This window comes from Amaranthus tricolor, chromosome 8 (genome assembly GCF_026212465.1).
Source record: "Amaranthus tricolor cultivar Red isolate AtriRed21 chromosome 8, ASM2621246v1, whole genome shotgun sequence".
Classification (NCBI taxonomy): Eukaryota; Viridiplantae; Streptophyta; class Magnoliopsida; order Caryophyllales; family Amaranthaceae; genus Amaranthus; species Amaranthus tricolor.
The window spans coordinates 26,882,095-26,904,149 of record NC_080054.1 but is presented as its reverse complement, the minus strand read 5'-3'; the positions used below and the strand labels follow the sequence as shown (position 1 = coordinate 26,904,149).

General features: G+C 30.9%; 3 protein-coding genes across 6 annotated transcripts in view; 1 reads left to right on the top strand and 2 right to left on the bottom strand.

The window, feature by feature from the left end:
- The first annotated feature begins 2,880 nt into the window (after window positions 1–2,880).
- Window positions 2,881–6,105, top strand: LOC130821037 (NAC domain-containing protein 35-like). 2 transcript variants are annotated; one of them, XM_057686636.1, is made up of 3 exons: window positions 2,881–3,372; window positions 3,929–4,200; window positions 4,976–6,105. In XM_057686636.1, the coding sequence occupies exons 1-3, from the start codon at window positions 3,087–3,089 to the stop codon at window positions 5,954–5,956; spliced, it is 1,539 nt and encodes a 512-aa protein (XP_057542619.1). In that variant the 5' UTR covers window positions 2,881–3,086; the 3' UTR covers window positions 5,957–6,105. The 2 variants fall into 2 exon arrangements, with proteins under 2 accessions (XP_057542619.1, XP_057542620.1); XM_057686637.1 differs by lacking the exon at window positions 2,881–3,372 and adding an exon at window positions 3,404–3,688.
- A 4,173-nt stretch (window positions 6,106–10,278) lies between these two features.
- LOC130821357 (PHD finger protein ALFIN-LIKE 7-like) lies at window positions 10,279–14,898 on the bottom strand. Of its 2 annotated transcripts, XM_057687088.1 has the most exons (6): window positions 14,662–14,898; window positions 14,314–14,428; window positions 14,154–14,186; window positions 12,408–12,636; window positions 11,054–11,180; window positions 10,279–10,946 (listed from the first exon to the last, which is right to left on the bottom strand). In XM_057687088.1, the coding sequence occupies exons 2-6, from the start codon at window positions 14,408–14,410 to the stop codon at window positions 10,668–10,670; spliced, it is 765 nt and encodes a 254-aa protein (XP_057543071.1). In that variant the 5' UTR covers window positions 14,411–14,428; window positions 14,662–14,898; the 3' UTR covers window positions 10,279–10,667. The 2 variants fall into 2 exon arrangements, with proteins under 2 accessions (XP_057543071.1, XP_057543070.1); XM_057687087.1 differs by having other exon boundaries at window positions 14,314–14,898.
- A 779-nt stretch (window positions 14,899–15,677) lies between these two features.
- LOC130820744 (PHD finger protein ALFIN-LIKE 7-like) overlaps window positions 15,678–22,055 on the bottom strand; it is a 6,390-nt gene continuing 12 nt past the window's right edge. Inside the window, exons 1-6 of one of the 2 annotated variants that reach the window (XM_057686242.1) lie at window positions 21,933–22,055; window positions 20,042–20,155; window positions 19,882–19,915; window positions 18,326–18,554; window positions 16,187–16,313; window positions 15,678–16,092 (exon numbers count right to left, since the gene is read on the bottom strand). The exon at window positions 21,933–22,055 is cut by the window's right edge and continues 12 nt beyond it. In XM_057686242.1, coding sequence (XP_057542225.1) covers window positions 15,829–16,092; window positions 16,187–16,313; window positions 18,326–18,554; window positions 19,882–19,915; window positions 20,042–20,155; window positions 21,933–21,968 — 804 coding nt within the window. In that variant the 5' untranslated portion in view covers window positions 21,969–22,055 and the 3' untranslated portion in view covers window positions 15,678–15,828. Of the gene's footprint in view, window positions 16,093–16,186; window positions 16,314–18,325; window positions 18,555–19,881; window positions 19,916–20,041; window positions 20,156–20,385; window positions 20,530–21,932 lie in introns of those variants that run through there. The other variant, XM_057686243.1, reaches the window with a different exon arrangement.

Genomic DNA, 22,055 nt, shown 5'->3' with positions numbered 1-22,055 from the left:
ACTGTCCTATTTTCCCCATTTTCCTCATAATCTTCCTCATTTTTGTTCTAAATGTCAACATCCGCTGATATTCTCAGGTCTTTTCTTTTTTTCGATTTTGGTTATTAATTTTGATTTATTGAAGATCTAATAATATTTTAATGGGTGTGATTCAAACTCCTTAAAATTGGGAATAAGGATTTTAATTATTTCAATAGTGATAATTGAGCATGGGTTGTGGAAGTAGTAAACCTAAGGCATTTAAAGTAGTAAACTTTTAAGAAGCAGTCATGGAAGGAGAGAAGGAAGGGGAGAGGGAAAAGGGAAGAAGAAGAAACTAACCATGGTTAGTTTTTTATAAAGTGCAATAACATAGGAATTACGAAAAACACGACGGTACCAAAGATAAAGTGCAATAACATAGGGGTACCGTTAATAATATCCCTTTAATTTAAAAATTAAAAACAAAATACAAACTAAAATAGAAGGATTAGATAAAACTAACATTTCAAAGCTTTTGTATAGTAGGATTCAATTACAAAAACTCAAAATAAAAAGTGGAGTGTTATTACAAAAATTCTCAATCACCATAATTTGTAAATCACTATAAAAAGACAATAAAATAATAATAAAATAAACAAAATAAAAAAAGATAAATTAAAACAATAAAACTCTCACCCTATCAATTCCTACCATATAAGGGTAATTTGTTAACCTTATAAATAACTGTTATTTACTAAGATCTTCTCATATTATTATGTATATAATGTGGATGATAGTACATTCTATTCCGTCTACACAGATATAGTTACTCCATCAGCCATTAGAGGTGTATCTACGTCATTCTCCCATTTAATTATTTGATAAAAACTTTTATTAAATTGAATCATGTAGCATATAATAAAAACAAAATAATACTTAAATTGATTCAATACATACAAAAAAGTGGATGTTGTGTCCACTTTAAAGTAGAATTATGAGTTTGCTATGATAATAAAAGTCAAAATGCTGGAAGAATCATGTAAAATTATTAGTAAAAACAAACCCAATATAAATAAACAGATTACAACAAAAATAACATAGAAATTTTACGTGGAGAAAATTTTTTTATTGGTGCGTAATAAGAAAAGTCAAATACATAATATGATCACTAGGTTGGGAGCTAGGGTTAATGTAAAACACATAGAAAACCTAATCAAATCTAATATTTATAGTAATATAGTAATTAATTTAAAATAGAGAAAATATAAATTACTTTTTTTTGTTTTTTCACAGTTTTTAAAGTAAACTTTAAGTCTTAATATCTCTAAATACGCATCATAAAAAATAAATATATAATAAAAAAGTATACTTTAAGACGAATCTAACAAGATCTCACATGGATATATTTTATTATCTATATATGTCTTAAAAATCTTAATTAAATTTCTCTCTCCAAAATAAAATATTTCAAATGGGAAGAATATTAGGAAACAGACGGAGTAAATAATTGAAAAATCAAAGAAATTGGTGCAAGTAGAGTATATGTGCGTGAGGAAGATGAAATACTCCTATGAAGCTGTGGCCACCCTGTCGAGGCTGTGAGGTGTCGTTTTCTTAATCTTAAAAACACACTCTTAACGCATTAGCCCTTTCCAATTCCCCCATCTTCTGGTGGGCCCTGAAAGCTATGTAGATCTTTCTAACTTTTTTTTTTACTTTTTTTTCTTTTTCCGTAGTATTAAAAAAGTTACTTAAGTTAGTTGTGAAAGATTATCATTCGGTGAAATCAGTTTAAAATAAGAAGCTCATAAGTTTATAATTTATATTAGTTGGATTATTTAACTCATATATGAAAAACTTTTGACAATGAAACCATCTCATATAAGAGTTTGTGTAAAAAGATATGGAGTATATGTATCCTATTAGTGAAACAAATTCTTTTTCAAAATAAGGCAAAATCGTTTTATATTCCCTAAATACCTTAGTTTGAAAAGTATTTTAGATATGGTCCACGTAGGATTGAATCGGTTTAAGTATAGATTGCCTCATACAAGACGAGCTGTAGCCTGTATCACCATTAGCCTAATTATAAGTTTATGTAAAACCTATTTAAACATAGAAAACTTTATTTAAAATAATCTCAATTATGATTTATTTACTCAAAATAATCCTTAATTAGTATTAAATATCTTAAAATATTTCATACTATTAAAATAATTTTTTCATAATAATGAATAATCTGAATTTTATTAATCTTCTTATTAAAATACACCTAATTTTCGAGTAAAAAACATATTTGAGATTATTATGACAATGTTATTATAATAGTTAGGTTAATGTGTATTTTGAGTTTTTCAATTAAGAAGTTTATTTTAAATTATGGGCAACAGTTGGATATTATTTTGATAATATTTCCTTAAAAATAACGGATTATGCTACTTAGTGTGAGTGTTTGTTTAACATGTGATACTACAATATAATTTTGTCATTATTTTAGAAAAATACTATAGTAAAAGTAAATATTATAAAATGACTTTTTTATAATTTCCTTCTAACTTCTAATAAATAACGTTGTAGAAGTCTCTCACGTTTGAGCTATTCAATAATGGAATCTTGTCTCAATTTAAATGTAAATATTATTTTATTAGACATGTATTTGTAGTTTAAATCTCACATAATCCTCCCTTCTATCCGCTTAACTTATCCTTTATTATTTAGTTTTAAAATTTCAAAACAGACCCAGTGACTCGATATTTACCCGATTTTGTAATCAAATTCAATTTAACCCAACGTAAAAAAATAGATTAACAATTATGTAAACACCAACATAAATACAAGACTCGATTTTCAATCAACTCAAAATATCTGACTCGAAATTAACCCGATAACCCAAATGAATTTCTATGTTGAGAAGCTATCTTTTATCTCTCTTACTTACTAATTCTCTCTCTCATTACAGTACAATAACTCAAGTATAAAACCCTCTTTATCCTTTCTCCCATTAAACTCATCATGAACTCCCAAAAAACAATTAAGATAACATTTGATAAATAGGTATCTCACTATTTATTTTATTTTAGTTATCCCTTTTTCTCAACCATCTCTCGTTTGCCTTAATTCATTTTATGGCAATTGCCACAACCATGAACCTTACTAATGCAGTCAGTATTAATAACAACAACAATTGTTTAAACAACGATGAAAAACAACAACAAAATCATCAACAACAACAACAACAAGACGACGATGATGAACACGACCACGATACAGTCATGCCCGGGTTTAGATTCCACCCGACTGAAGAAGAACTTGTTGAGTTCTACCTTCGCCGTAAGGTTGAGGGCAAGAAATTTAATGTTGAGCTTATCACTTTTCTTGATCTTTATCGCTATGACCCTTGGGAACTTCCTGGTATCTCTCTTTATTCATCTCCTATTACTCTCCCTTCTCTCTATTTTTCTCTATATAATCTACACATATCCCGATTCGATTCGTAAATATATAACATATGTTGAACTTCAATCATTAGAAATAAGTTTTTGGAATCAATTAGTTTAAGCCGGTGATCGAAACTTCAAAATATGTTATATATTATAATACGAGCTAGGAGATAGCTCTAATACCATTTTAAATAAATATTTCAATTAAAAGTTTAAGAAATGTTTGAAACTTTAAAATATGTTATATTCTTAAGTTGAGAACTCTTGGGTTGCATCCTCCTTTATGGGTATGGGTTGCCGTTTTCCTACTTTCTTCAGACTCTGATCATAGTTTTTATAAGTTTGATAAATTGAATATAATGATGATGAGTCTATAAGATGGATTCAAGATAAATTGAGATCTTGAATTCAAATTCCCATTCTCAAAACAAACTCAAATCATATATCCCTATTGTTTTTTCATTTTGTTATTTACTTGGGTGTTTAATAATGATTATAACAATAGTGTTATTAATGGGTAATGACAGCTTTGGCAGCTATTGGGGAAAAAGAATGGTTCTTCTATGTGCCAAGAGATAGGAAGTACAGAAATGGGGACCGACCCAATAGAGTGACCACTTCCGGGTACTGGAAGGCAACTGGTGCGGATCGGATGATCCGAGGAGATCAAAACAATCGGCCCATTGGGCTTAAGAAAACACTGGTATTTTACTCCGGTAAAGCACCTAAGGGCATCCGTACTAGCTGGATTATGAATGAATACCGTCTTCCTCACCATGAAACCGAACGTTATCAAAAGGTTAGTCGGTATATTTCTGTCAAGGAACCAACTAAACCAAAAGCTTAAGTTTATTATAGTTTAGGCCTCAGGATATGTTATATACTCTAACACGCCCTCTTACACGAGAGCCTTTTGGATTAAAAGTGTATTTGATGTTGAATATTCAAAATAAGGGATAGTTGAGATTCGAACTTGTGACTTTTTATCAAATTGATTTCTAATATCATATCAAGGAACCAACTAAACCAAAAACTTTAAGCTTATGATTAAGGCATTAAGATATATTATATATTTTAACAGTATTGTTTATAGAAATTACAATGAGAGTTTAGAGAGGATTGAATAACAACAAATCATATTCTAATTAACAACTAAAAGAGATAAGTATATTGCAGTCAACTCGAAATCTTTGTTAACAGAAAAAAAAAACCCTAATTAGTAAATAGAAGTATAAGAAAGGCAAGAAAATAAATTAGATGCCTAAATTGGGAGAAAATAAAAAAAATAAAATAAAACACGGATTCCAAGTAGTGTAAGGAGTGTAATAAATGAATGCTATTTTTATTGGTATTGGGTCACGCAAATATAGTGAAAGACATGAATATATGGAGCTTTAATTCCTGTTTTTTCTATCAGCTTCTGATTGTTATATTAAATACCATCTTCTATTTATTTATTTATTTATAATTCTATAACAAGGAAAAGACAAAGTATTTATTTTTGGGTGTTTTTTTGTATTCTTTGACATATGTCTTATTTTATATATATTATTCGTTTTTTGCTAAATTTTCAGGCGGAGATATCGTTGTGTAGGGTGTATAAAAGAGCGGGAGTAGAAGATCATCCATTGGTACCAAGAGGGAATATCCCGTCGAGATTGTCGTCATCGTCAAAAGCGACATCTTCTGCGTCATCGGAGAGAAAGAACTACCATAATGCATTTAGAGCACAAACTACGAGTTTACAACAACAAATGGAACATTATAACCAACAGCATCAATCGGGTGTGGCTGGCTTTCAGTTGGAGAAAGTGAATGAGATGGATGCTAGTAGTAGCACTGAAGTAGGGACTGCACTTGGACTTTCCCATCCTACTTCTTATAGTGAAGTAAGTCCGTTAATACAGCCACAACCACACCAACAATCGCAACCTCTGCGCCCTCCTTTTCTAGAAGTTAATAGGATGATGCATTTATTAAATGATCATCCTAACTTGAAACAACAAGTTGTTGGTAGTGGCAGTAATGGCGGTGGTGGCAATAGGGATGGTGGTATCAGAGGAGGACATTGCGTAATTACATCAATGCCCTCTTCTGCTACTCAATTTCAACATCAACATTATCAGCAACCACAAGTTAATACAGAAGATATTCAAAGATTAGTTGAATATCAACAAGCTTGCATAAATCACCATTTTCAACAACAGCAGCAGCAACAACAACAACAACATCACCATCAACAACAATTTCAATTTGAATCACTCACTAATAGTAGCAATCCCAACAACACTGGTAATAGTACAAATAATATGCCATTTTTATTTTCCAACTATCTATTTTCACCGGCTCAAACAACACTAGTTAACAACCCTCCAACAACACCAACACCAACTGCAACTGCGGTCGATGGCGAAAGCTCGACTAGTCTGCAATTGCCTCCGGTTACCGGAGCTGGTATTGGAGGTGGCCATCCTTTTCATGAGCGTTCAATATGGGATTGGAATTTATACTCGGAGCCAAATACTAGAGATCACTTTAGTAACCTTTTCAAGTAACTTTTCATTCAACTCCTTCTTTTTCATAGTACGATCATATATTATATTACATGAAGAGATACATAGATATAAGATTGTAAGTGGAATGGTACGGTAGCTACTATATAATTAGCTATATTATTTAAATTAATTATGAGATTTTATGACTATGTCCTATTTGTGTTCTAGCTCAATTTTTTAATATATTGATAGAGTTGATATATTTAATTTGAAGCATTAATAAATACATAATGCATTTTTTCATTAGCTAGCCTAGGATTTATATGTCTGGTTAATTATATTGGTAATAGAAATAAGTTTCGATGTTAATTTACATAAATATATTTTGCTATTTTAATTTTATGATAACAAAACTCTTATTTTTAATCATATGTATTTTCTACTCGATTTTTCATTATGACCTATTTGTTACTAAATTACATTAAATTTTTATCGCTATTTTCATCATTTTAATATCAATAATATTAAATTTTTATCGCTATTTCCATGTTTTTAGACCGCTTGAAATACACTGCAAAAGTTCTTCTTGTTATCTCTAGCTAGGGTTTGTGTTGTGACTGCTTTAATTAATGATTTAATATGATGAAGATATTTAATTAGGCATTATGTTGACTAATTAAAACCCTTATTTCTGGATGTAATCCGTATTATATTGTTCATAGTCATATTATACAGGTCAGCATTGACCTTATTTCTAGATATATCCATATTATACCGGTAAGATCCATCAATTACAGAGTAAGCTGAGGAGAGAGTCAAGAAAGGGGCAATGAAATCAAATTTTGTACATCTCCAACCATGGTCGTTGCAGGTTACTGTCCAAAACTCCAAATTTTTTAGGAGCTAAAAATTTTATTTTATATAAAGTATTGATATTATGTTGAATTAAATATAGATAAATTTATAATTTTTCTAAGTTATATGAGTTATTAGTATTTTTTTTATAGAGTTTAAATATTAACAATAAAAATAGGAGAGTATTATATTATTTATTATGCCTTAAATTTTTAAAGATCCTTTTTAAATTTTGCTCTATAAAAGAAACTATGAAGAAATCAAAGTCATGGATTATAGATTTATAGTGAAAGAAATTAAGACGAAATATACATAAAATAGAAGAAAAGAAGTGTGACAAAATATAGGTAATACAAATTTTCTTCAAGTTGGTGAGATAACCTTCACGACTTATAGATTTATAGATTATAGAATTATAGTTATTACTTATTATAACAAGGTAAGTTGTCATATATTTGACCTCCTAAATTCTATTTTATGAATTGACTTAATGATATTAAGATAATGAAAAAAAATAGAAAAACTTTATTGATTTCTTAAATCTTAATGGAATAACTGTAGTTTTAAAAATTATTAATGGTCTGTTTAAATACTACAGGTTCTCGTGTCGAATATGGTTTAAATACTCGTCCTTAAGTGTATTGAGTTGTCATATGGTACGATTGAAGATTTTTCAACTACTATTACTTTCAATGGCCATAAAAAACATACAAGTTCACTAATATAAGCATTCCTTTCCAAGATAATATAATTCTAGCATTTTATTTAAGAGGTAATATCTAATCATACTACTATATATTCAACTACATCACTATGATAACATCATTAGCACTTTAATTAAGTATTATTACATACTATGATTACACTTAATATGAATATTCTAATGCATTGATAATTATCATGCATTATACAAAGTGGTGAAAGGTTCTATATAAGGACTTTGTTGAATTTTTATAACGTTATGAACCAAAATAAATATTTATAAAAAATTAAAAGTGAACCTATACTGTGCATGACACGAGTATAATCCTAGTAGTTCACTAATTAATATAGGTATTCACCTCCTTATCTTAATTTTTATGTTATCCCTTTAGAGCAAATTCAGGAGTACAAAACAGTAATTAATTGAATATGGTAAATAAGAAAAAGAGGGAGGGATATAAGAACTCAAAGCTGGCTAAGGATTTAGTACTTAGTAGCATGGAACTTTGGGATCTGCATTTTAGGATATATGAGGCTGTAACTGACTCCTATATAGTATGGCTGCCAGAACATAATAGGAGTAATAATTAATAATAATAATAATAATAATAATAATAATAATATTTTATATATTGTATTTATAAGGGTGTAGGTACTCAACGTGTTGCTCGATTCCCAATTAAATTATTATAAAATCTCTAGAATACAGTTTATAAAAATAAAAATAAAATAAATGATAATAATAATAACAATAATGTGAATGCATACTGGCAGAAATTGAGCTATGAAAGTCATATATAGCTCAGTTTTAGAGGTTGAAAATACTCTACTATCTGCTACTACTGTCTACTAGTATTGTCTTATCTGACATTTTTTTTTATTCATTATTCTTACTCCTACTCTTTTACCACCCAACTCCACCTTGCTACATGCATGCAACTCTTCTCTAACACTCGCGTGGAGCAAAGATTTTCAAGGCTTTGTTTATTTTTGTGATATATTTTTAAATGGTATTTTTTATTATATTAAAAGATATAATTTTTTTCACTTTAAAAAAAATAATTCAAAACAAAATGTATTGTATCATTATATTATTTCAAATATAAAAAGGTTTACAAATAAATCACTTAAAAAAATTATTGCTTAGAACTGGGTTTGAATAGACCTACTTGATATTCAAGGCCCTTTATTTCTGAGAATCTTAAACAATCGGCTACCTCAGATATCCTTAGAACCAGCCATGCTAACATGTGCATTTGTAACAGCTTTTCAATTTATTTTTTTTTATGATTTTTGCTACATTTTATTTTTGTTTTTAATTGCAATGTACATTTTGGTAATTCTCAATTCCCATTTCTACATTCAACATATACTTTCATCTTATCTACACAATTCTTACACCCCTTATAAATCACATATTTATCTCCCATTTTTTTGATTATTTAAAAATTATATACTTATAGCTAAAGTTATCAGACAAACTCACATAGAGTCACAGGGGTGTTCAGAAATTGGCTTTTATATTGACTTTTGGTTTGTTAATTGATCAAACAATCAAAAAAGTATTTGGTAAATAACTTTTAAGCCTTTTGAAAAGTTTGCCTTTAAGCCAAAATAAAAAAAATTACTTCAGTGAGCTTTTTTAATTGGCTTGTTTGACCCACTTTTTTGTAATAAATAGCCAACAAACAATACCTAAATTTATCAAATATCTCCATAAATAATTGACTTTTTCAACTAACATAAAAATCAATAAAAATAACTAATATTTCCAGCTGATTAAACAAGTCAACTAAAAACCTCAACACTTACGAGCTAATTGCCAAATATCCTATATTCCTATAAACTAAGGGTACAATTTTACAAAAGTTGGCAGTAGAAAATTGAGTGACAAAAGTACAAAAATTGAGAGTGTTTGAGTTGAGTATATGCAGATGCTCCTGCTGGCTGCTGTATATAAAGAAACATTCATTCTTGTAGCAATCAGCATGCGTCAGTCTGCCCACCAATTTCACTATTTGCTATTCTTGTGAGGGATGCGGGATCCTCACATCTCCTCACCCCTCTACTTTTATTGACTTTTTTTGTTCCACTTCTTTTCATGCACCATAAATTCATCTTTCTTTTTACTATACTTCCTACATTTAACTTTTTACGCAAATCATTATGTTATTTTAATAATTTATATATTAAATAATATGAGTGTGAAAATTATGAAAAATTAATATTATGAAAGTATGCGATTAAACGATTCAAATAAAAACCCACTTGATTATATGTTTTCTTACACATTATTTAGCCGTAATATATAAAATAAGTTAAAATGATGAATTGTGTCAAAACCATAACGTGACGAATATTTCAGATAAAAGAAAATATACACCACTTATCTCTTTTACTGCTTTCACTACTCTCGATTTACTTTATTTTCTATTTTAAGTCTAATCACGTAATTTGTCTATTTTTTAATTTAAAATGAATGATACCACGTTCTTGATTGTGGCTCCTCTCTTTTTTATCCTATTCTTGCAAACCCTTTTTTTTTTTTTTTTTTTGCAATCATCAACCTTCTATTTTTTTTATTCTAGCACCTTTTATTTTATATTTAGAATAAAATTTTAGCCTTTTCCTACAAGAGAGTTTTTATACCTATTTATTAGGTTATCATATACCGAGTGTTTGAGACGATAATTTGAATCGTATGGTAAATATTATTTTATTGATAAAGAACTATATTGTATCAAGAATTACATCAATCTTGCATCAACAAAAATTATATTAAATTCAATTTTATATGAAAACTAATCAAATTGAAACACCTGTCATTGAAAGTAGTATCAAACTTGATGTGAATGAGAGTGTATTTTCTTGTATATTAATATCAATTAGATTCTTATCTAACCTCAAAACTTCCGTATTTGCTTGTAGGTAATCTCAACATATGATTTCAACTACACTAACCAAAACAAATCGACATCATACATTACGTTACCCCAATACCATTAAGTGACTTCTATCTAGGGTAAGGTTTGGAGATCGAATATACAAAACCTTACCCATGTTGGTGATACTAATACACTAACAAAACTGTAATCAACACAATGAATTATAGTGTTTCTATATTACTGCTGACCCCATTGATCTTAACAGTGAACTGAACAATAAGCTGTACAAACCATAACTTGACAAACTTGCTTCTTCCTACCAAATCTTCTCAATTTCGAGTTCGTTTTCTACTGCAGCCTGGGCATTTATATTGCTCGATATGTTTGGCTTTTGCTGGTGTGATTCGTACACATGCACCGTGGAACCATTCCTCGCATGTATCACAACAAATCCAAAACTCACCAGCAATATACACCTCGCGGCATGCACCACATAGTGTTAAATCATGTTCATGTTCATCTTTATATTCTTCCACCCCACGCTCGTCTTCCTTTGGTGGCATAGTCATTTTCATAGGCTTACTAGTGTGGTTCTCAGACTGTCGGGTCTGTAAAAGGGAAAAGTAAGAGAAGCATATTTACCATAATTTTGGAATGTGACATAAAAGTTGCAAATTATTCGTTAAAAAGTGTAGAGATGCCGGGATGCAACAACCTTTCTACTAGATTTGATTTCGCTGCTGCTGTTATGAGTACCAGAATGATCATTTGGTTGATTAGCATACGAAAGCAAAGCTTCATTGATGGTAGGTAAATCGTTTATCATCTGAAATAGCTGCTTCCTGAAAACATTTCATACAACTTAATATGGTGAACATCGGAAAAAATAAGCTGAAAAAGTAAAGATGACTCGTCTGAATTCAACATTAGAATAGTTAGTTCTACATTAAGTCGAACTAAACAAAATCAATCAATATAATTGGAAACAATTCAGGAGTTATGGCCAAAAGATAAAATATACGCATCAGTGTACAAAAGAATCACTGAAAGTAAAAGCCAGAGACTGCTGAGTGCTGACACAGAAAAGACATGAATTTCCATTTAATCGTATAAACTGAGCCATGAAATTCTAAACTTGTTTCCAACTTCCAAAACCGGACACAGTCATCAAAGTCACAAGATAAAGCTGACGGAACAATGCAACTGCAAACTATGATGCTAAATTGCACCTTTGATACCTTCAAATACACCAATAGGTACAGCAATCAAACCCCAAAATATTATTCCTAATGCTGACTTCATCTAAGAGAGCCTCCCATTGACACTAGCCCCTCGCCTTTAACTCAGATCACAATCTTTCACAACCAAAATTAGCTCAATAACTAAAACAACTAATTTCAACTATTGTTCTCCTCAAATTCACCATCCACTTTTGAGGCAACAGAGGCAAAGCCATATGACTTTTGACCTAGTGCACACAAAATTACAATCACAAATTATATAAATTCACAAAGAGAATAAGCCAACACTATCACATATTAGATTCGTCAATTGATCCACACAAAGGATAATTATTATCAAATAGTAATTTTGATTGGACAAGTTTAAATTTCTTGTGAATGAATTAAGTTAGTAAATTACACTAGAACAAGGGGTGAAAGTCTATATGAAACAAAACAAAAAAAGTGAAACTCCAACTGGTGTTATCTATGTGCCTACATTTACTTGAATTAGCAGAGCACTTGCCAAGTCCTTCAACTAAAAACCCAAAGCATCCTTGCCTTTTACTTTATGTGAAACAATGCATGTCCATTTGCTAGTTCTTTCATCAATCCAAAAACAATATATAATACTAATTGACATCAAACTTCAAACCCAAAAGGGATGTTTTCTCTAGTATGTTCCTCTCATCACATCTCATTGTTTAAATTGTAAAATGAACAAAGATTCCATGACTTCCAAGATAGACAACAACATATTTATACAGAATCCAACAAAATAACCACCTTCAAAACTTTTACTCTAGATGAAAAAGTAAGAATACGTAGTTAATATAAATAGAAAAATACCTGTCAGTTTTGTTAATCCTTAAAACAGCACCAAAGTAAAATGCTACAGCAATTAGCCACGAATCACTGTGAAGTGCAACCAATGATAGCCAATCTTTCTCCGGCATGGTATCCCTAACAAAGTTAATACCTAGTGTGGGCTCAGGAACTTCCACAGGTACTTGTTCAGCCGGTACACTAACTGCCCATGTTTCATTTGGAAGTCCATATAGACACAAGTGCTCCTTCTCTGTAAGCCAAAGAAACAACGCAATTCAGTAGAATTAAAAGACGAAAAAAAGATCATCATACTTATTAGGAAAATATATCAAGAAAATATTCTCACATAATACTCATTGGTGAATACTACTAAAATGCACAAAGAAAATGATTGATTCATTAGCTAGTTCTTTGATGTTAATGGATATTAAATGGCATAAGATATTTTATGAATAGCAGTCAAAGAACAATGAAGGTTTACAAGTATATACTTCCTGCTGAGTCTAAATCAAAAATTTTCCTTGTATCAAAAAGCGATTGTGAAAAGATGCTCCCTTCATTTTCTCTTGTCCTACCTACATACCTATTGAAGGTTTCCATGTCGCAGCTTTAATCATTTTAGTTTAATCTGTTTAATTACACATTTATTGATGTTATGAAAAATTCATATTCACAAAGAACACATCAAAAACAAGCTAACATTTTGGATGAAATGGTTTTCATATTACAAATGTGTAGTAAATATAATCTTAGTTTTATTACATGTGCAAATGAACAGTAAAGATATAGTACAAACTACAAATTATACAAATACTGTTTATACATAGAACTCCAAAAAAATGCAGTCATTTATTTAGTGCTGGCATCTGTCTTGAATGCAATGCATCTCCCTTTTCAACATAAAATCTCACATGTATACTGGCATGGAGTATAGGAGACCGCATAATGCAAAGATCAAATACACTTCCACTTAAAAAGAACCTTTTCAACATAGAATCTCCCTTAAAAAGAATACGGCATGTTATGATGTATAAGACGAATACACGTACAATATATATAAGATTATATCTAGTGGGTATCTCCTTAAAAAGGAGGGTTCCCACCATCATTTATCATCTTTTCACAGAAATTTGAAACTTTTATCTCTAAAAAGCAATGAAATTTCAAAGATCGATAATAAATATGGAAGTCCAATTTTAGAAAAATTATATAATTCTAAAAATGTTTTTAAGTATAGATTTGATTTAATAAATTTATATAATTCTAAAACGTTAATACTTCTACATTTTAATTTCCAAGTGTTATTTTCCGAATCTTGTTCTTTTATTATTTTTTTGATTCTTATTATTGTAATTATCTTAATTTATGCTATATTATCAGTGTAAAATAGGGGTGTACATTTTAGGAGATAATTTAGGGATGTACATTTTAGGAGAATACTTGAGGGGTGTAAAAAAAGGGGTGTACATTTTAGGAGATAACTTGAGGGGAGTGAAGGAAAGAATAATACAGAACAAATCAAATATTCTGATTATGTACATTTTCCTATATTAGCATACAATTAGAATATTTAGGAGATGATTTAGAGATTGAAATTTTGTAAAAATAGAAGTTTTTTTATTCTTTATATTCAAGCCCTGTAAACAGAAACATTCAAGAATCAATAACAAAAAACTCTGAACCAAGAGTTATTCAACTCTTCAGTTGTAACCCAAAAAAAAGCAAGAATCTGATAAAGCAAACAAAAGAGTAGATAAAAAGGCTTACCAGGATCGCATTGCTGATAAACCTTTCGAAAGTCTGAAAATATTCAAAATAAATATTACAAAATGAATTTAATTTTTAGAAAATAAAATAGAGAAATTAATGCAATAGACACCTAAAAATGGAGATAAAAATTAATTCAAAAGGATAAAAAGAAAAATACCAGTAGTGAGAGCCTTGATTAAACCAGCGCGTCTTTTCATGAAATCACGAAAGATTTCTTTTACCTCTTTTGGCGAATTTACAGGCAATCCTTCCATTAGCGCTATCTCCGAAATCTGTCAGATTCAACTACGTGTATATTAAAGAGTACAATTTTCATGTAACAATGGCGTCGGAGCAAATTTGAATATCAAATTGATGAACAAAAACAGTAGAACATGAAAATTTAATATGAAGACGGATAAGATTAGGGTACAGAAGAGAACAATGCAGAAAAAGAATTGAGAAAAAGAGGACAAGAATGATAGAAGTAGGATTGAATCAGGGTTTTAAAGGGATTCTCTTCTACCTCTTCTCATGTTTGTTAGGGGCTCTGCCTCTAGTCTTTACAACTGAATTCTTGGTTTTATTGATGACAGGGGATTAACCAAGCACCCACAAATGACAAAATAACTCTTACTTGTAAATAAGGTTGGGTGAGGGGGAGTGAAAGACCGCGGGGGTTTAGTTAAAGAATTGAACTTAAAATTTTGCGTTCTAAATTATTGATAAATTTTTACTTTATTTTATTTTAAATTGTGGCTAAGTTAGAAAATTCGTACATGTAATGATGTATGAACTAAGAAGGATAGGATGTGAGAAGGAACAATTAGGTGAGAATTGAATCAAATATCTTTCTGAAAAGTAATACTTGTTTTTCAAATATATTTTTTTACGAATTACAGCCCAAAGTATCAATGTCTATGACGTTCAAGCTTGTTCACCAAATTCAAACAATTTCATCATCATCATCATACTTAGTGTATCCTGTTCATAGAAAACTATAATCAGCGTCTGAGGAAGGAAGAACAACGGCAGCTCATACCCATAGAGAAGAGTGCGATCAAATTTCAACCATTTTAGTGGTCAAAATTTAAGGTTAAATGGTTAAATGGTTGAATTTGAGGATTTTGCCTAACTGTTATATGCATTAATACTTTGGTGGTTGTAATTCGCAAAAAAAATAAAAGTTTAATAGTAATTCGCAAAAAAAAAAATTTAATAGTAATTCGCCAAAAGTTTAAACTTAAGGGTTGAATTTCAAAGTTTTAAAGTAATCAAATTGAAAGACCCCTCATTGAAAGTTGTATCAAACTTGATGTGAATGAGACTGTATTTGCAAGTTATTTGATAATTGATATCATTTAGATTGTTATCAAATCTCAAAATTTATGTATTTGCTTGTTGGTAATCTCAACATAAGAATTCGACTACTCTAACCGAAACAAATCAACACTATACATCACATTACCCAAACAGGTAAGGTTTTATCGGATACACATAACCTTACCCGTCTTAGTGATACATTAACAAAAATGTAATCCAAAGAATTATAGTGTTTCTATATTACTGCTGACCCCGTTTGATCTTAGCAGTGAATTGAAATAAATGTCAACAAGATCTTGAACTTAGATTTTTGAACAATAAGCTGTACAAACCGTAACTTGATGAACTTGCTTCTTCCTACCACAACTTCTCAATGTCGTGTTCGTTTTCTACTGCAGCGTGGGCATTCATAATGCAGGATATGTTCGGCTTCTGCTAGTGTGATTCCTACACATAGAGCGTGGAACCATTTATCGCATGTATCACAGCAAATCCAAAACTCACCAGGACCATCCTTCTTGCCGCATGCACCACATAGTGTTAACCCTTCATATAATTCCACCCCAGTCTCGTGTTCCTTTGGTGCCATAGTCATTTTCATAGACTTACTAGTGTGGTTCTTGGGCTGTCGTGACTGCAAAAGGGAAAAGTAAGAGAAGCATATTTACCATGATTTTGGAACGTGACAAAGTATTCGTTAAAGTGTAGAGATGTCGGAATGCAGCAACCTTTCTACTAGATTTAATTTTACTGCTGATGTTATGAGTACCGAAATAATCATTTGGTCGCTTAGAATTCCCAAGCACAACTTCCAAGACGGTAGGCAAATCGTTTATCATCTGAAATAGCTTATCCCTGAAAATATTTTACACAACTTAATATGGTGAACATCGCAAAAAGAATAATAGAAATCAGCCCATTATACTGAGGAAAACAAATCAGCCTATTAAAAATTGAAGCTCAAAAAGTAAGATGACTTGTCTGAATTCAACAATCAGAATAATTGATTAGCTTCTACATTAAGCCGAACTAAACAAAATCAATCAATGAAAATCGGAAACAATTCAGGAGTTATGACCAAAAGATAAAATATATACATTAGTCTACAAAAGAATCACTGAAAGTAAAAGCCAGAGACTGCTGAGTGCTGACACAGGAAGACATGAATTTCCATTTAATCATATAAACTGAGCCATGAAAGTCTACACTTATTTCCAACTTCCAAATCCGGACACTGTCATCAAAGTCACAAGGTCAAATTATCACATTAAGATGCTCGAGATGAGCATTGAGCTACGCCTCACCATCCCTGATCAAAAAACAACCTTGGCCACCATATAAAATTCTCTTCTTTAATTCCATTTTTAATTTACAAATATAATGCCGATAATATACACGTAAAATGCCTACAGCTACAATTCATCTTAAAATTCCCTCAACTGGGTTCAACATCCTCCCAACTAATCTTAAAGATAAAGTTGACAGAACAATGCAACTGCAAACGATGATGCTAAATTGCACCTTTGATACCTTCAAATGCACCAATAGGTACAGCAAGCAGACCCCAAAATATCATCCCTAATGCTGACTACACCTAAGAGAACCTCCCATTGACACTAGCCCCTCACGTTTAACTCAGAACACAAGACATGAAAAAATTCTTGCTAATAATGGAAAAGTTTTGGATTACAAACTTTCACAAGCAGGAGCACAACCAAAATCAGCTCAACATATAAAAAAAACTAATTTTAACTATTGTTTTCCTCAAATTCACCATCCACTTTTGAGGCAACAGCGGCAAAGCCATGACTTTTGACCCAGTGCGCACAAAATTACAATCACAAATTAGATAAACCCACAACGAGAATAAGCCAACACTATCACTATCACATATTAGATTAGTCAATTGACCCACACAAAAGATATTTTGTCTCCTGCAGCAGCCTATAAAGAAAAGTGGCAGAGAGAAGACTTTGGTTCCTTTCATCAGTTTTGCTGTAGTCACAAGGTTGCTTTACTCATTGGAAACAAACAGTGGCAAGGTGCAATATCGATCAAACAGAAGAACAAGATCATTATATCAAAAGAATGAAGGTTTAAGCTCTAGTTGACAGGTAAATGCAGCCTACAGCCCTGCACAGATCAACGCACATTCTAGATTGAATCATAGGATGAACTTCCTAAATAATGGAATATTGCTATTGTTGATATCAATACTAGAAAAGGATACTTCCTAAGCCTCACAAAAGTTGATCAATTTGGTGAAGTTACGGACCACAGAGACAATCCAGTAAAATAATAAAATTTGATTTATTAAACTTCGGAAAAGTTTTGGTGGCTCTAAAAATTAACAATTGCCACATAGTAATTTTTATTGGACAAGTTTGAATTTCTTGTAAACGAATTAAGTTAGTAAATTACACTAGAACTAGGGGTGAGAAATTATATGAAACAAAACAAAACAAAAAAGGCGAAACTCCAACTGGTGCTATGTGCCTACGTTTACTTAAATTAGCAGAGCACTTGCCAAGTCCCTCAACTAAAACCCAAAGCATCCTTGCCTTTTACTTTATGTAAAACAATTCATGTCCATTTGCTAGTTCTTTCACTAATCCAAAAACAAATGAAATACTAATTTAAATCAAACGTCAAACCCATAAAGGATGTTTTCTCTAGTATGTTCCTCTCATCACATCTCATTCTTTAAATTGAAACATGAACAAAGAGTCCATGACTTCCAAGATAGACAATAGCATATTTATACAGAATCCAACAATACAACTACCCTCAATACTTTTAATCTAGAAGGAAATGTACGCTTAAGCTTCTTTGTTAAACAAATGAGGCTACAAATTATAGAAAATTACCTGTCAATTTTCTTAATCTCAGAAAAAGAACCAAAGTAAAATGCTACAGAAATTAGCCACGAATCACAGTGAAGTGCAATCACTGTTAGCCAATCTTTTGCCGGCGCGCCATCCCTAGCTTTGTTAATACCTAGTCTGGGCTCAGGAATATTCGCAGGTACCTCTTCAGCCGGTGGACCAACTTTCCATGTTTCATTTGGATGTCCATACAGACACAAGAGATCCTTCCCTATAAGTCAAAGAACAACGCAATTCAGTAAAATTAAAAGACGAAAAAATGATCATCATACTCATTGCTGAATCCTATTAATATGCGCAAAGAAAATGATTGATTCATAAGCTAGTTCTTTGATATTAATTGATACTAAACGGCATCAGACATTTTATGTGTAGCTGTCTATTCGAGCAAGTGCCAAATCAACCTTTAGTGAAGGTGTTGGCTTGATGACTCAAGCTAATGCATATGGTGTTGTGAACAACACAAGAGGGTCTTCAGTGTGTCATGATGATGGTGCAACGAAAAACAGGAGTGAGGTGCATAAGGGTGATCTCCCTTGTTGAATGGAATCACATCTTGAGAGCTTGTCCTCAAGTGTGTGTAGTTAGTCATTAATGTATTGTTGAGTATGTTTATGAACTTAATCATCTTTTAAGGGGAGGTATCATAAGATACCTCATAAATACATTCTGTTGATTGTTTGTCATGTCTCTTGTTCATGCTCTGTTTTTCACTCATCTTTTACAAATTATTCTACTATTGATGGGTCCGAGCTACTCTCTTTCACCGTCAAAATACAATGAAGGTTTACAAGGAAATATTTCCAGCTGAGTCTAAATCAAAAATTTTCCTTGTATCAAAGAGCGATTATGAAAAAATGCTCCCTTCAATTTCTCTTGTCCTACCTATTAAAAGTTTAGTTTATTTAATTACACATTGTTGATGTTATGAAAAATTCATATTCAGAAAGAACACATCAAAAACAATGAAATTTCAAAGATCTTTAATAAATATGAAAGTTCAAATTTAGAAAAATTATATAAGTATAAAACGTGTTTAAGTATAGATTTGAGTTTATAAATTTATATAATTCTAAAACGTTAACAGTTATACATTTTGATTTTTAAGTGTTATTTTCCGAATCTTGTTGTTTTATTATTTTTATTACTCTTCTTTTTGCAATTATCTTAAATCTTAATTTTATGTTATATTTTTAGTGTAAAATAGGGGTGTACATTTTAGGAAATAATTTAGGGATGTACATTTTAGGAGATAACACGAGGGAAAGTGAAGGAAAGAATGATACAGAACAAATCAAATATACTGATTATGTATATTTTCCTATATTAGCATACAATTAGAATATTTAGGAGATGATTTAGAGATTGACATCTTGTAAATAGAGAAGAATTATTTCTTTATATTCAAACGCGTAAACAGAAACATTCAAGAATCAATAACAAAAAACTCAAACCAAGAGTTATCCAACTCTTTAGTTGTACCCCAAAAAACGAGCAAGAATCTGATAAAGCACACAAAAGAGTAGATAAAGGCTTACCAGGATCGCATAGCTGATATAACTGTCGAACGTCTGAAATTATTCAAAATAAAAATTACAAAATGAATTTAATTTTTTAGAAAATAAAATAGAGAAATAGTGCAATAAAACACCTAAAAATGGAGAAAAAAAACAAATCAAAGGGATAAAAGAAAAATACAGTAGTGAGAGCCTTGATTAAACCAGCGCGTCTTCCTCTGAAATCAATAAAGATTTCTTCTGCCGTTTTTGGCCAAGTTGCAGGCAATCCTTCAATCATCGCTATCTCCGAAATCTGTCAGATTCAACTACGTGTATATCAACGAGTACAATCTTCACGTAACAATGGCGTCGGAGCAAATTTGAATGTCAAATTGATGAACAAAACAGTAGAACATGAAAATTTAATATGAAGAATGATAAAATTAGGGTACAGAAGAGAACAATGCAGAAAAAGAATTGAGAAAAAGAGGACAAGAATGATAGTAAGGATAGAATCAGGGTTTTAAAGGGATTTTCTTCTACCTCTTCTCATGTTAGTTAGGGGGTCCGCCTCTGGTGTTTACAACTAAATTTTGGGTTTTTTAAATGACGAAACAACTCTACTTCTAAACAAGGGAGGCTGAGGGCAGTGAAAGACGATCAGTTTAGTTGAGAATTGAACTTAAAATTTTAGCCCAAAATTATTGATGATTTTTATTTTATTTTATTTTAAAATTTTGGGCTTACATGTAAATGTGTAAGAGTTAAGAAGGGAAAATTTTATTTTTTAAGGGATATTGTACATGTTATACAGTAGGCATAAACTTTTAAAAAAATTAATAGTAGCATATCTTAAAAAAAATTCCACAAAATAGCATTATATTTTTATAATTCAAGCAGAGAAACATTATGAATCAAAAAACGTTTGATTTTTTCATTATCTTGAAAATTTTCCTTTTTACCCTTGTCTTCTTCTTCAATTATCATTTTCTTCCATCCATTCCTTCAATTACATAGAAGATGCCATAATTTGCCATGGAAATTGAAACAAAGAATAAGTAAAGAGATTAAGAAAAGGGTTTATACTTGTCCTGAATCTAATTGTGTTCATCATGATCCTTCAAGAGCTTTGGGTGATTTGACTGGAATTAAGAAACATTTTTGTAGAAAACATGGTGAAAAGAAATGGAAATGTGAAAATTGTTAGTAATATGCTATTCAATCTGATTGGAAAGTTCATATTAAGATTTGTGGTACCACACAGTATAAGTGTGATTGTGGAACAATTTTTTCAAGGTTTTTTGACCCTTTTTTTCCCCTTTTTTTTGGTTTTTTCATTTTAGGTAAAATTGTTTGGTATTTAATTTTGTTGGGATTTGTTGATTTATGTAGGAGGGATAGTTTTATCACACACAGAGCATTCTGTGATATGCTTTAGCTGAAGAAAATGCAAGAAATCATCGTCCTCCTAATCCTATAAATAGCAATAACAACAAATAAGATGGAATTGGATTCAAAAGCTTCTGTTGCTGAAGAAAGTGCAGAAGATCATCGTCCTCCTAATCTCAACCCAACTTGAAAAGGAATGGATGAAAGAGGAAGATGAAGAAGATGGATGAAAAAGAACACAAGGACAAAAGGGAAATTTTAAAAGATAACGAAAAATTAAATTTTTTTATTCATAATGGTACGGCAGCTTGAATTCCAAAAGCACAATACTATTTTGTGGAATTTTTTTTAAAATTTGTTATGAATCGGTCTTTTCAAAAGTTCGTATTTACCGTATAGAATATCCAAATTTTATCTCAAAGAGGATGTGGGAAAGAACAATTAGGTGAGAAGAACTAAAAATCTTTCTGAAAAAGTAATACTTATTTTCCGAATGTTTTTTTCACGAATTACGGCCCAAAGTATCAATGTGTTCAAGCATGTTCACCGGATTCCAACCATTTAAGTGTTTGAAATTTAAGGTTAAATGGTCAGATCCGAGGATTTCACCTAAATGCTGTATACATTAATACTGATTGTAATTCCGTAAAAAAACATCGAAGAGAACAATGCAGAAACAGAATCGAGAAAATGAGTTCTACCTTGTTCGGCGAATTTACAGGCGATCCTTCCACCATCGCAATCTCCGAAATCTGTCAGATTCAACTACGTGTACATCAACGAGTACAGTTTTCATGTAACAATGGCGTCGGAGCAAATTTGAA

What these genes read in the sequence shown, in the direction of transcription:
- LOC130821037 (XM_057686636.1), top strand. Translation starts at nt 3,087, where the DNA reads ATGGCAATTGCCACAACCATGAACCTTACTAATGCAGTCAGTATTAAT. An exon ending in TGACCCTTGGGAACTTCCTG is followed by an intron (nt 3,373 to 3,928) that starts GTATCTCTCTTT and finishes GGGTAATGACAG; the next exon opens with CTTTGGCAGCTATTGGGGAA. An exon ending in AAACCGAACGTTATCAAAAG is followed by an intron (nt 4,201 to 4,975) that starts GTTAGTCGGTAT and finishes CTAAATTTTCAG; the next exon opens with GCGGAGATATCGTTGTGTAG.
- LOC130821357 (XM_057687087.1), bottom strand. Translation starts at nt 14,410, where the DNA reads ATGGAAGGATTGCCTGTAAATTCGCCAAAAGAGGTAAAAGAAATCTTT. An exon ending in AATCAAGGCTCTCACTACTG is followed by an intron (nt 14,187 to 14,313) that starts GTATTTTTCTTT and finishes GAATATTTTCAG; the next exon opens with ACTTTCGAAAGGTTTATCAG. An exon ending in AAATCAAATCTAGTAGAAAG is followed by an intron (nt 10,947 to 11,053) that starts GTTGTTGCATCC and finishes TCCCTTTTACAG; the next exon opens with ACCCGACAGTCTGAGAACCA.